Source organism: Pezoporus wallicus, unplaced genomic scaffold (genome assembly GCF_028554395.1).
Source record: "Pezoporus wallicus isolate ANWC-B61680 ecotype Strahan unplaced genomic scaffold, APGP_CSIRO_Pwel_v1 contig_3847, whole genome shotgun sequence".
NCBI classification, from domain to species: Eukaryota; Metazoa; Chordata; class Aves; order Psittaciformes; family Psittacidae; genus Pezoporus; species Pezoporus wallicus.
This window is the reverse complement of record NW_026639842.1, coordinates 2,280,341-2,295,161: the sequence shown is the minus strand read 5'-3', so window position 1 is coordinate 2,295,161 and position 14,821 is coordinate 2,280,341. Positions and strand designations below refer to the sequence as shown.

The following is a 14,821-nucleotide window of genomic DNA, read 5'->3' as shown; positions in this document are numbered from 1 at the left end:
AAAACCTTGACCAGGATGTCTATAATACCATCATTTTATTCTGAGCTTCACTGAGATGCTTCTCTTATCAGCAAATAACTCTTCACAACAAGCAATTGCTCACAACAAATTTCAACCTTGCTTTCTTTGCCTTTTGACAGAAGTAATTTTGATAGCAAGACATTTACTACTGTGGGTATTTTGAGATGAGGGAAACACTAGCTTTCTTCAGAAGCAGTACTAGTGAAAAAACCTTAGGAACAATTTCAAAATGGGCAACTGGTTTTGGTTTTGTTTTTCTGTTTTTGTTTTTTTGTTGTTTTTTTTTGGTAAGAATTGAGACATTGCTTAATCACATTTGCTGTTGTTTTCACATGTGTTTAGTTCAAAGTCAAGTTTCAACTATATTTTTGCTCAATTACAGATGAAATTGTTTCTGTTACTGTTTTGTTTTGAAACCCAGAGAGATCTATAGGATTTAATCATGTGCTTAAATGTTTTCCCATGCTGGAACTAAAAATCTTAACTTAGAAAAATTGAACCTCCATTCTGGAGGACTTGCTACTCCCACTGTAAGCTGTTGTAGGCTGCATCCACTTGAAAATGATGTCACTTGACTAACAGGCGAGAGCCTGACTTAGAAATGTAACCGACAGTGACGACACCAAACTTTATAAAAAATAATCACTTATTTTGAATTTCTTCTTCAACTAAATTCTTTTATATGTAGACATGCCAGAAAACAAAGGCAGAAGAAACTGATGATGATGCAAATAGCGCTGTCATGGGAGGGAATACTTCTCAACATTCAGCTGATAAATCAGGAATAGGCTAATCTTGGCATTTCAGCATTAATCAACCTCTGTCACAAAGGTGCTGCTGGAACGTGGCAAACATTACAATAAGCACAGAGTAGTGAAGTGTATCAGCAGTTCTACAATAATTCAAAAGACAATTACAATTATTACATTCCAAGCACATTGTGTTGCACAGAAAACAATTATGAGCAGAAACTCTTCTTGCTTGAAGCAAATAGAAGATGGCAGAAAGCCCTATCACGCTATTAAATGATCTTTAGCTGAACAAAAATAAGAGCAAAGATTAAACTAATTAAATGAAATTCCTGGTTTCATCAATTTTCTATTATATGTACTGTTTTAAAGGCCAGTATTTCAAGAAAAGTGTGAAAAATCACTATGCTGGTCACATTCAATTGAATGTGAGTAGGTGACTGCAAGGAATGATTATTGAATGTTTTTGTTATGTTCTTTTTTGTTCTCTCAAGGTCACCAAGAACACCAAGGGCATCTTAATCTATCAAAGTTAAGAAAAGTTTGAATAAAGAAATAAAGTCAGTAATGGGTTTTAAACTAACTAATCAAGGATCAAGTAAAAGGCTTTTTTCTATGTCACTAGTCATTATCTTCTTTAAGGATCCCTCAGATTTCTCACTTCACGAAAATAAAACTGAAAATTTATTCTCCAGAGAAGAACAGATAACAGCAGGCTCCATATTAGCAAGTATTAAAACAAAAATTGACTGTTTGCTAACATTTTACATCAGGACAACCTTCAAAAATACCCAAATAGTTATTGCTCAAAAAGAACAAGATTTTTCCCCTCTGTCTCCATCAAAGAACAAAGTTCACAAGGATTACATCAGAACTAGATCGAACAGCCATTTTTGGAAAGAAAAAGCTGCAATTATTACAACTATTCTACTATGGTGGAATTCTCATTTTCTGCTGCAGTACAACAAAGTCTGGTGATAATGTTTCAATCTATTTTTCCATGATTGTATTACAGAAAAAAAGGGATCAAGGTTTAGTATAACTGACCATGCAACTGACTGTAGTGATTCAGTCACTACCAATATCAAAAACAAATGGAAACAAAAAGGAGGAGCATTCAGATTTTTTGTTATGAAAGAAAAACTTCAGAAAACTTTACTGGCACCAGTTGTGTTTTTCTACAGGGCTTTGTAATATAAGCTGACTTACAGTATCTTAAAGTAGGAAAATACATAAAGAACACAATATCACAATTAATTGCACCTTTGTTAAATTAATATCAGACAAAAATTACACCTTTGCTTTACTAGAGAATAAAAGCTACTCCTTTGATTTCTGCTTCAAGAGTTCTACAATCCAGTTGTTTTATCCCAGGATTTTGCAAGGATTCCCTGAAGAACTCTGAATTTTGTTGAGTTTCTAGACAGACATCATGCTGCTGCATGATCTCACTGTAATGCTGATGAAATATAGAAAAATCAATACATTCTGGGTGTAAATCCTCAAGTTTATTGTATTTGGACTAAAGAGTGGTACATGTAGATTCTTGTTAAGTAGTCTTCTAAACTGTAAACTGAAGTGTCAATAGGCATCAATGACCATTTTGAAATCTCATGTAAATGATACACCAATTCATTCCAGCCCTTTACCTTCCCTCCCAGTTTGTCAGATTCTTAGTTTCCACACAGAAAGATGTTGAGAGAGATGTGGTCTCAGTCACACCATATTTACCTCGACCTAAATCCTCTGAGTCCAGATGAAATATTCCTAAATCGCATGTGATCAGAATGTGATCCAGTGTAGACCAAACACAAGAGAAATAAAGTTTAACTGTAATTACCACCTTAAAAATACATATGGATTCAAGGTACTGTGTTGCTTCCAGATTTAATGTGTTTCTAATAAAAAACAAAACAAAACAACCCTTCATGCATGTATTTATCAAACAGAGTATAGACAGCCTCTAAAAGTAAAAATCTGTATTTGTTTTTGTAAAAGAAAGCATATTCAGCAAATGCAGATGAACTTTGTAATCAAATTCATCTCAGCATTAAAATTAAAAAGGTAGACTAGTCCTCATCTTCTGTTTGAATTAAAATTTAAACCAATTTTTAAATCCTTCCTTTAAAACCCCTAATGGAATGAAAGAAGTAAATCTGGTTGTGAATGCCATTATGAATTTCAGAGTCTATTCTTGGTGATGAAATTTGTATGCTGTGTTTGAACAAACTGTCATGCTAATGACATTCCTCAGTCTGGTGTCTTCAATAATAAGTAAACTGAGTTTTTAAATGTAGTTGATGGGATTTTTTCTCTCTCAGACACCCTATGAGGAAAAACAGAATTCCCATTTACTTTCATGACCTCTGATTTAAAAGCAAAGATTGCACATTATTTACTACTGGATGATTTTCCTGAAATTTAATGAGGACTAAGTACAAATATGACAGAAGTAATTATCACAGTTTTATTCTGCACAGTCAGGGTCTTCTTGTGCTGTAATTGCAAGCCTTTCATTCAGCTGCCGATAGCAGAGTTATTATCATAGTACTTCACGCTATTTCAGAGAGGAGGGAAACAGATTTCTACCTCACTTCTACCCTGCAAATTTATCCTGAGGACTCATTTTGCCTGGCCTCGCACTACAGTGAAATTAAAGACCTACGGGAAGAACTTGGACTAAATCTTTGCTGATTATCCTCATCCGCTCCCAGCCGTGGTGAGGCCATCAATCTAACCCCAGTTTTCACAACATATTGGAGAGAAAGGAAGTCTTGAGGGGGGTAGCATTTTTTAAAAGGGAGAAACATGTGGGCAGGTGGCCAGCTCATTGTCTAGCATAGGGATTTTTTTACGGTGTACTGCTGCACTCATTTAGACTTAAGTTAAGGTTGAGTGAGCCCCAGCTGGAGACTGGACCACTGACCCAGAAGCTGGAGATACCCAGCGACATGTACACGACTGGAAGCCTCCCTTTCTGAAGATCAAATATAATTACTTTATTTTACACTCTTCCCCTCCCAAATAGCTCACACAAGCAGTGAGGAAAAAGTCTCTCCCAGTCAGATCAGACCATACTGATCCTGTGCTATTAATGCCCATCTTGCAGGTCACTACAATGCTCACTCCTAACCCAAGCACTGTGAGGCAAAAAGATGCACCAGGAACATCATTGTATCGACATGATAATTACTGAGGTTATTTAAGTTGAACGGCAGCTGTCTGAAGGAAAGAAGTGGTAGGATTTTTGCAAGAGCGATTAAAGACAGACTCCCTGGGACTCCATGTACATTGTACACGTAAAAGACGTTGATTAAATGTGTATCTGCTAATAAAAAAGATCCCAAATAAACAGCAGCTGTATGTCTAGCTCAGGCTGCAATAGCTGTACAGCCACAGCAAATACTGCAGGACCGAGTGCCCAGTATAATAGAAGTAGGCTTCTGAGGTGGAGAGAACACAGACTGATTGTCTCTGCCACTTGTATACTCTACCTCATTATACAAAAACTATACCAAATTAACAATTATGTTCATACTAACCTGAAAATACTTAATTTATTTTGAAATGAAACAGTTTGCAGGGAATCCCAAACTATGGGCTTTCAAAGTGGCCATTTCCTCCTACCACCTTCCCACTGCATCACCTTCACGAAACATACATTTTATCTAATGTTTTCAAGAAAGCAAAATGAATATTGACTTCATAAAATGGACTCACAAAACCATCTGGAGCTCTCTAGCCTTGGAATAACAGGTCATCTACAGAAATGTGGGCTGTGGCACTCCTTCCCACAGAGTAAGGTCCCTATCCTATCATGAAGAAGAGGAACTCAAGAGTTTATCTTAGCAGGTTTTCATGGCTATGCAAGACACTGGGTGCTTGTCCCATTTCAGTGAAACATTTGTGCATGCAGTTATCTCTGGGCATAGAAATAATTCTGTAAGAGATACAAAGACAACCATCAGAAATTTTGCTTTATCCGTGTGACTCAGTTTATTGAATGAAACTCCTGAAGCTGGGAAAGCTACACAAATTAAATACTTAACTTTGCAGAAGGAAATACCCTTATTAAATGCTGGATGGAAAGGCAAAATTACAACCCCCTGTAAAACCATGAGAGTTAAAGCTGTGGAAGCAGAGTTCCTCTGCCTGAATTAGCTCCAGACATCCTGACAAAGCAAATCTCTTCACAGTTATGTTAATGGGATATCTTGGTCCTGCCTCTCCACCCCCAACACTACTTACTCCAGTACTTTTCAGTTTAATTACGGGAACAAATAGATAAACTGTAATCCAGAATTATAATTGCAACAGCCATATACAGACAAGCAAGTATTTACCCCTTCTTCAACTAAATTTGTGCATTAGAAACAGTGAATCTCCACAGACTTTGGGGCAGGTTGCAGAAGCCTGTGTTGGCTATTTGGCAAAAAAACACGGTATATGTACTGCTGCCAACACCGAACCTGGCTTAGCACCATCTTCAAATGCCTCAATTCCACTTCTGCACCATATTGTAGTCATGCAAATTACAACCAAGCTCTTACAAGAATACAGTATCTCACTTCGTTTAACACCTCCCACTCCTGTGCTTGCCACAAAACCTCACAGCATCTACTGACCAAACATAACTCACCACAGACTGGCAGACACAGAGCACTGAAGTGCTGGTGCTGGACTTCCACGCATGACTTTATAAGCAGGATACATATCCTTGGAGAGCCGACTAGAGCTTGGTCTACTAAGAGACATACTTAAAAGTAGTCCAAAACTTGCTCTAATCTGTGCACATCTACCCCTGTGCTCTAAAACGGCAGCTGGCAATCCCTGAAGCATGCTGGTGCTTTGGTTTCCCCTCTACCCTAAGCCAAAGACAAAAGCATCCCAAAGATGTTTTTTGGGTTCTGTGTATTTTTTAACTCCTTTGAATAAAACATTTTCATATGTTCAAGGAAATGAAGCTTTTGAACACTTCTGAAATTAACAGGCAAAGCTCAGAGAACAGTTTCTAGAGAGTTGTGTTTTGGGTTGGTTTTATGTTTTTGTGGTTTTATTTTTATTTTTTATTTTTTAAAAAGAAGTATTGTCAACAACGTTGGAAGGAAATAAGCTGTAATTTCATGCTGTTGCAAATTGCCAGCTGCCTTGCCCACACAAGTGATTTAACTGGGGGAGTGATATTCCCCAGGAAAATGACCCAGTAATGGCATACACAGCCCACTGCAGAGAGATCTAAGTCCCCATTCCAAGTTCTTTCTCTTAGTTTCCCTGTAATAACTTTTTAGTGCCTAATTAATGTCAATAAGAACCACGAGCAAAAGTGATTCCAATACAAGCAGTCTTACAGAGGTCAAAGACACAGTGCCTTTTTCCCCCCTTCAAATGGATATCATGACACTTCCACTGAGATTCTGTAACAGGCCAATGCTATTGGCTCTATCATGCATGTTTTGTGCCTAAAAATAGAGATCTTTTCTCCCTGTCATCTTTCACAGACAAAAAGGATTCATCTTCAGCTTGCATAGGGTGAGAAAGGGCAGCTGGTTCATACTGAAGGATCCAGATGCAAAAATTGGATTGACATATTTTGAAGTTTGAATGAATACACAAGTGGTAAAGGATCTCATTCTCTCTTTCAAAACAGCAAGCTCGGAGAAGAACTGGGAGAGCTACAGAAACACCAAGTTATGCAGCTGAAGGGCAACACGGGAAAAAATGTCATTTCCTGATGCAGAAAAGGTTCAGAAGCCTGTGGAGCACAGCTCTCCATGCCTACAGAAACCACTCTTTCTATAACTGGAGCTAGCAAAAAAGAAGAAAGTTTTATGTCCTCAGAAAAGGAAAAGCTCCACTAAGGGTATATTGTTGAATTTTATAATCCATAAATTAATAATGCCAACTACAGAAAACCTGACCGTATTAGAAGGTAGGACTATGACTATCTAGTGACTGTTTTCTTTATACATAAACTTTGAGGGTACTGCATGCATATGTAGATTTATTTCTCTTCAGTTTGAAAGGACAGCCCAAGACATCAGAGTTGTGAGGTGCTCACAACCTGAGGCTGCACACCTGAGCAGTTAGGTGCCGCAAGTTAGCATATTTTAAAAAGAAAAGACAGCAACTGGCTGTTTGGATTATTTCTCGTAGGTTACCATACTTACAATTGGGCTAGCATTGATGTAGTCCGAATTGTCGTGGCTACTTTCACCTTTCAGACATATCCTGGAATGATCATCTGCAAAGGAAAAAATAAGAGAAGAAAGTTTTTATACAAGTATTATACCCATTTGAAGTTAAACAATTCAAAGTCAGATTAATGTGCACTTCAAGACAGGCAAACAGTAAACATCAGAAAGGATATTCTGGCTCCCAATCTTACATAGCCTTGATACAGCCTGACCTGACTTGGAAATGAAGCACTAAGGTGTTTTAGAGACTGAGTATCAGAAAGGATGTCTTCATGAGATGCAACATTATGTGCTACAACCTCTCATAGGAAAAAGGGGAATCTCCATTGCTCAAGAAGTTTAAGCTTTAAACTAGAGAGATAACTAGAAGAAACTAGTATTATAGAAAACACTTGCATTTTCAGGGTTATGGAAGTAGTAAGCTGATGGACTTTATCTGCCTGGGTTCTCTGTAAAATGAACAGCAGGAACATGAATGTACAGTTGAGAGCTGGACAGTAAGTTAATCTGTCCTGATCAAAGGCCAGTGCTGTGTGGTACTATGCTAGTAACATGGGGAGACAATATGACTTGGAGATAATCATGGAAGAGAGAAAATGCTGATAACTGCACCTAAAAGTATGGCTGGAGCATGTAGTGGTATCTTACACTGCTGGAAACGTAGCTAGTTCAGACACCACCAGTAAAGTAAACAGAAGCTCTGGACATAGGACACTTACTCATGTTTGCCCCCTGTCATGATTCTTTTAGTACTTTTAAACTTGTATTTTTACTGGTGCTAGCTCAACTATGTTTAGAGTTGGTACACCCCAGCTCCAGTCCTTTTTTTAACTTCAGGACATATGTAATGGATGATTTCTATTTGTCCGTATTTAGACAGTGACAATGCAGATGTCTGCATCTCTTCCAGTCATCTAGACTCACTCTCTGCTAAGAGAAAATAAATATTTCTGTGTCATGAATCATCTCATCCTGATTTAGCTGCCTCAAACAGACCAAATTGCACTTGAGAAGTGCCCGTTTCTTTCCACTGACTAAAGAAAGAAAGACCAGACCACGTGCAGATAATTTATGTGAGAGATGTCTAAGTCTTTAGATATGAATCTCAAACAACTTATACATGATACATAACCAACATGATTTATACTTCTCAGCAAACCCACCCTGCAGCATATATTGTGGTAAGTTGTGGAGCTGCCCTTTCTGTAACCCTCTGAAGCTGAACATGGATATTAATGTTTTGAAAGGATCTTTCCACCAATTATTCAAATCGATAAAATAAGAGTACAGGAATACACCCTGCCCCCCTTGGTATCTTGTCTTGTGGCCTGTGACACCATTCTCAACAGCAGAATTACAAGTTGGCTTTTTAAACTGTTAAGTACCAATCATTATTTTAATAATGAGGAACAATAAATGAGTTATCAAGTGTTATAAGTACCACACAGGAAAGTAGAGGCAGAAGGTTTGGGCTCTGCTTAGGTTTATTCACCAATAATGTCATGTCAGTTCAATATATAAGCAAGACAAAGTTGTGCTTGTACGAATGTTGATTATAGTCACTCAACCTCACCAACAATATGTAACCCACCAACATGAGCAACTTCCTCCTGGAATATTAGAGGTGAACAAGTCATGTCAAATGAATGAAGAGCCATTCTTTACTATTCACATATTTCCTCTGATTGGGTTTCAACACAACAGGAGGAAAAAGAAGATGAGAAAGGGGACACTTTTATACACATTATTCATTTCCACCTTACTTAGGCACCACTGCACAAAGAATCCAAAACATAGAAATGAACTTGTGTCATCTGAGATCCTGGAGCTAGCCAAGATTTTTTATAGGAAGATATATCATGAGGATTGTCACAAAGTGCTTGAAGAACTACAGCTCTGAAACCTTTTGGCTATACAGAAGACAGGCAGGTTACATGCACTGAATGTGGTCTCTCATACATCTTAAGCTAAGTAAGTGCTCAGGATAAGCCCCATTCATTGGACAGCAAAAGTGTTTGAACTAATCACCAATGAAAATGTATGAAATGCTCTTGAAGGGATGAGGGAGAGAGAGTAGACAATGATCCGTCAGGATTTAGCATACAGATGTCAGTGTGACTGTCCAATAAAAGTCAAGAGTCAGATCAGTAACTTCAGGATCTTTCTTTTTTTAAACAGTGTTTTGTCCAGAGCCACTGATTCAGCATGCTGTATCATTATCCAATGGAGGGTTAATCAGAGGGTGAGACATTTTAAGTCTTCGTCAGTGAAAAGGTGGTGAGACTTTGTGCTCAGGAAAAAATTAAAAGTGTGTAAAAAAGGTTGTACATGTGTTTTCTGCCTGTATCAAGTTTGCACCCATGTGTGCTTTAGTTGCATCAGCAAGCTTTCATATTGACAATGAACAGATTGTGCTTGTCTATGCCTGTTATCACCTCAAAGCTTCTAGGAACTAGCATAATAACTCCTCAGAAACAGTCAGAAAAAGAAGAAAGAATAAAAAAAGATATATGGACATCAGTTTGTTATGTTAACAATAAGCAACTGTGGAGAAAATGCTGAACGTACAAGATTTTTTTTTGTAAACTGCATATTGATTATGTCAGAAGCAAAAAAAGTGAAGCAGGAAAATCAGGAAACAAAAGGAAGGGGATGATAGAAAAGGAAGATATATGACTGGTCTAAAAAGCAAGCAAGCAAGATGAATAAATAGGAAGGGAGTGGGACCATAATAAGGAAGTGAGAGAAAAGACAAATGCTGTTACTAGCTACTGCAATCTGGCCAAGTTACAACTAGTCATCATTTCAAATATCTACAACAGCTACTGCTAAATGCTGAACTACTTTGCATTTGCTATCGCTCCAGCCAAGTCACAGCTAAAAGAAAAGCAAAACATACAGGTGAATATTGATATAAAATATTATGAAGTATAAAGGATAGACGATAACAGACAAAATATAAAGCAAACACACATGACTTTGTAGTATATAAAGTATATAAATACTCAGTTTATAGACTGAGAAAGCTAAGTTTTGCCGTCCATGTACAGATCTCTTCACATGGACTAGGTTAAAGTTAATGGAGCTTGATTAGTTGGCTAAATACAAACATGTCATACTGTTTGAAAAACTGGAAAGTAGATGAGACATTGCACAAGGATAAAAGGTATGACACAATACCTAAAGACTTGTACCCGATTGGATCAGCATCTGAAGCTCACACAGGATAGACGAAGGCATCCTAGAGCTATGAATGTCAACGTAAACCAACGTCCTGGTTTCAGGTGGGAGAGAGTTAATTTTCTTCCTAGTAGCTACTGAAATGCTCTGCTTTGGCTTTAGTCTGAGAACAGTGCTTATAGCAACCAATGTTTTTAGCTGTTGCTAAGTAGCGCTTATCCCGACCAAGGACTTTTCAGCCTCTTATGTTCTGCCAGTGAGGAGGGGCACAGGAAGCCGGGAGGAAGCAGGGACAGGACACCTGACCTGAACTAGCCAAACAGGTAAATCTAGACTGATACGTTTTTGATACCTTTTTTTCCTTTCTTTTTTCATACAAAGCACTGTCCAGAACTACACTGAAGTAGGAAATTCAAGAACTACTGAGGAGAAAAAATGGAGCAGGCTGAAGACTGTAAAGAATCATAACTTGTTAATTATCATTATTTTGCTCATAGGTTATTTGCAAAACGTAACTCTTCTTAGATTTGAACTGAAATCAAGTTCGTTGATTCCACAGCATTATTTTTACATGCATTACTGAAACGGACAGTGCACACACCAAGAGCAAGTACCCTCTGCTCAGGTGTTCCCATTCCTGCTGCACATTCCCTGGCTGTGCTCTAACTGCACACAAGCTTCAGACCTGGGCACACACTCTGCCCCCAGACGCTTTGCCTTCCTTTGCAGGAAAACCAAAGCACAGCAGTAAGCAGGCTGCTCTAATATATACCATGACCCATGGTCACTACTACAGAAGACAGCTTTTGACAGATGTTTACTGAAAAAAGTTGCTTGTCAAATGTTTAAAATACCTGCATATGTTTATGGTACACATAAATTAGAACATACAGTACTGACCCTGCTGAGATAGTTTCATTTTGCAGAGATACAAGTAGAGAAGACAAAACCTGGAAAGATTTTTTTTTTGGACATCAACATGCAGAGCTGCTTGTGTGTTCATACTGAAAAAAAAGGTATCCCATTGGCCTAAATTATGGCAATCTGCTTGTTGGTTGGATAAAACGATGCAGTTTTGTTAATCTAGAAGGTCCGAGTTACTTCAATTGTTAGAATTTTTTTAACTAGTAATTAATTCAGTGCAGTGTCAAGTATTTTAAAAGCTGCTTGCAAATACAGAAGATAGGAATAAGAGTAAACTGTGATAAAATTGTGAGATTAAAGATAATGTTAATCTAGAAATTACATCAGTTATGTAATCACTAAAAAATAATATCATGTTATTTTAAGACTGGTTAAGAAAGAAAAATGCAAAGTAAATACAACATGATATTAAAGTTTCTTTAAAGCCTTCCTAAGATGAAATCTTTCAAGTGAATTGGCAGCCTTGTTCTATCTTGTCATGGTGATTATCAATATGAAAGGGGCAACAAAATGCCACCAAGATGTTACTCTTTAGGTGTACTTTGAATGTAGCATAACAACTTTGTAGCATATCAAAAATATATCAGCTTTGCTTTTTAATTTATTATGAAGCAAATCTGTGACTTTCTGCTACAGTTTTATTGTCAAGAATGGTAAAAAGAAAAGTGGTCAAACTGGGCTCTTTCTCATCTCTATCTAATCTTAGAATCTACGATAACCATCACTTTATCAAAATTTAGTATCTTTTAAACTCTATGCCACACACTCTAGCCATTATCAAAGTAGTTCTAAAGATATAACATGACAGTTGTTTACCAGTATGCAGCAAATTCAGAAAGTGAGGGCAGGTAATTCTGTGCAATTCAGTCAAAAAGAAAAATTCACAGCGCACTAATAGCTATAATAGAAGCTTCTACAGTGTAACAAAGCCAAAACCCAGCATTTTACTCTTGTGAAATTACTAAGGGATTTTAAATGTGCTAAAATACTTCTAATTAAATTAGATAAATTGCAGCCACCCTGCCCATGTCCAAATACTTTCCCAGGTAGTACTGATTCAGTCTAGACTCAACAATGTGAAGAACAGGCATAACAATATGCCATGGAAGAAGCAAAGGCAGAGACTTGTCAACTGAAGACTGATCAACGTAGGCTGATTCATCCACATGGTACAATTTGATGAAAAGAGACTGCCTATCTTATCTCTGAGAATAGTTCAGGTCTCTAGTGTGGCATGACACCCAAGATAAAAATCTCTGCTCTTTAGCACTGCTGCAGAGATGACACTTCTGGATTCAGAGCTAGAATGGTCTGAGGGTCCCTATCTTATTGCTTGTTGAATCATGCAGACACGTCTCCTGCATCAGCTGAATAACCACCATCAATTTCTGGCAACACCTGTAGCTTTCATGCTTTCTCTAAGGCAGCAATCAGAAACTTTTTTATGAGCAGAGATTTGGAATAGGTTAAGATGGTCGGACTGTAAGTCCACACTGAAAAGAACACTTTAAGCAGGAAGATTAACTTGGATCAATTCACATTATCATGGAGCCATTTTCACATCCTACCATGTCAGTTAAATGCCATTTTTTTGGGACGGAAAAGAGCACAGAAAGTCTTGCATTCCTTCAACTTTCATGACTTCTTTGGAACTTTTCCACAGAAAACATATGGAAGTCAGTAAACTGTTGCTGTTGCCCCAGAAGGCTTTTGATCAGCACTGTATTTATTCAGGAGAATGAATACATATAGCCAAACAACTCTAATCCTCTCTTAAACAGCAAAGTATTGCAAAAAGAGCCCAAAAGAGAGCCAAACCCTGCTGAACTGTAATGCAAGAACTGATGGGCTCAGTTAAATTACCATGTACTTCCAAAGAATTTTCAATCTAAATCCAGCTCTGACATTTACTTAATGTGTTACCTGTCATTTTCCCATTTCTAAAGGAGAAACGGTACTTACTCAATGCTCTCATAGGGGAAATAAATGTTTTCAGGGCACTTTAAAAATTAAAATAGCTTTCTATGTTTGCTAAGCTACCCAGCTGGATTGTGGGCACACTGATTAAGGGTATTTTTGTTGCTGTGGACTATGCATATAATCTCAGTTTCAGTTTTGTTTCATTGGTTGCTTAATATGTGTGAAAGCATTGCTTTATTTCAAGATGAGAAAGGTGTCTGCTTACAGGAAAGAGCAGATTCTAGGCATATAAACATGGGCTGCTCTTTTTGTTTGGTTGGTTTGTTTTTTCTGTTTCTCTTTTTATCCTAAGCCTAGCAGAGATTGAGAAACCAGTTTGCAAGCTTATCCAATGAAGCCTAAAGGGGCTCATTCAGTACAGCTGAGTATCTGATAAACAGATCATCTAGCCATGTTTATAGACTGCTGGTATTAGTGTTGGATGGACATGATACCTACTTGTCTAAACACAAACCAAACTTTCTGTTGAATGGCTACAGATGCCACCCTTGCACAGAAAGTATATTCCAGCACTGAAAAGCACTCTGGCTATTGAATCTTATGGGATGGCACAGCTGCAGCAGCAGTGCTATGTGACATAGTTGTGTTTTTTTGTAACATATATGCAATTTACAGGGAAATAAACAGTGCCTGATATGACAACAGGTTATGAAATCGGCCCATAGGTGTAGCTACAGTTTTCTAGTACACATATATTGTGTATTATGTTCACCTGTCATCTGTAGCTTTCAAACCACTGTGCAAAGGATACTAAGAAAAGTTTCAAGAACTTCAAATGCAATCATCTGAATTAAAGTGTACATACATGGTACTACAGCCTGTGAGCGATTCTTCTGGATATTTTCCTCCTGCTCTGCAACAGTGGTGGCATTTGGTTCAGCCTGATAAGCACACAGAGCTTCCCACTCTTTCTCCAGACGATTCTTGTTTTTCAGATGATCTTCCATGTACGACTGGAATTAAAAGAACACTGTATTAAGTATTGGCTTAGCTAAGCTCAAAGATGAACTAAAAGTATGTATCTCAGGATGGAAACCATAAGAATCTTGAGCTTTGGGGGCAAAACAGTCTTACATGGCTAACTCATTCCAGAAAGTTAACTTGAAGCTTATTTGTGCTACAAAAAATGAGAATGCTCACATGTACCAATGCTAACAGAGAACAAATGCATGAACCCCTCAGCTACTGAGCTTGAGGAGAAAGCTATTTCTTTTTTAGTCCTTAGAAAAAGTAAGCCTAAACGTCTCTTTCATCAGGCAACGAAAAAGAAATAAAAGCCCACTGATAAAAATTACTACAACAGCAGCTCACATCAAACCGAAGGATTTTAAAACAAAACCTCAAACACATATGCATGTCACAATGGATCCAGAATTAAAAAATTGCCAGGATGAAGTTTCATGGCTCAAGTACCGGGTCATTAGGCACTCATCCTGCACACGGTCTGGGACAGAGACGGCCTTCAACTGAGAAAGTGGTGTTAATTAATATTAATATATGTTGCTAAAGACTGTACCTGGCATTCAGTAAAGCCAAAAGAAGCATCGCCAAAGAAAAATGAGTTGGCTGTGGCAAAAATGATGGCCCATCGGACTATATTGGTTCGGTTTTAAGTTTTTGCAGATCTCCCAAACCTAAGGATGCACTACAGCAGTGGACCAGGAATTGGGTTCCAAAGTTTTCCAAAAGTGAAATAAAAACCTGTTCCTTTACCCCTGAAAATCACCCAAGTAGAAGAGTGGAAGACAGCAGAAAGGAGGAATGGTGGGCAAA

General features: G+C 37.8%; 1 protein-coding gene across 3 annotated transcripts in view; it reads right to left on the bottom strand.

Moving 5' to 3' along the window:
- Positions 1 to 14,821, bottom strand: part of PTPRN2 (protein tyrosine phosphatase receptor type N2) — a 655,166-nt gene that overhangs the window by 48,785 nt on the left and 591,560 nt on the right. For all 3 annotated transcript variants that reach the window (XM_057416429.1, XM_057416426.1, XM_057416428.1), the window contains 2 exons: positions 13,854 to 14,001; positions 6,938 to 7,011 (listed from right to left, as the gene is read on the bottom strand). In XM_057416429.1, the coding sequence (XP_057272412.1) occupies positions 6,938 to 7,011; positions 13,854 to 14,001 (222 nt within the window). The remainder of the gene's footprint in view (positions 1 to 6,937; positions 7,012 to 13,853; positions 14,002 to 14,821) is intronic.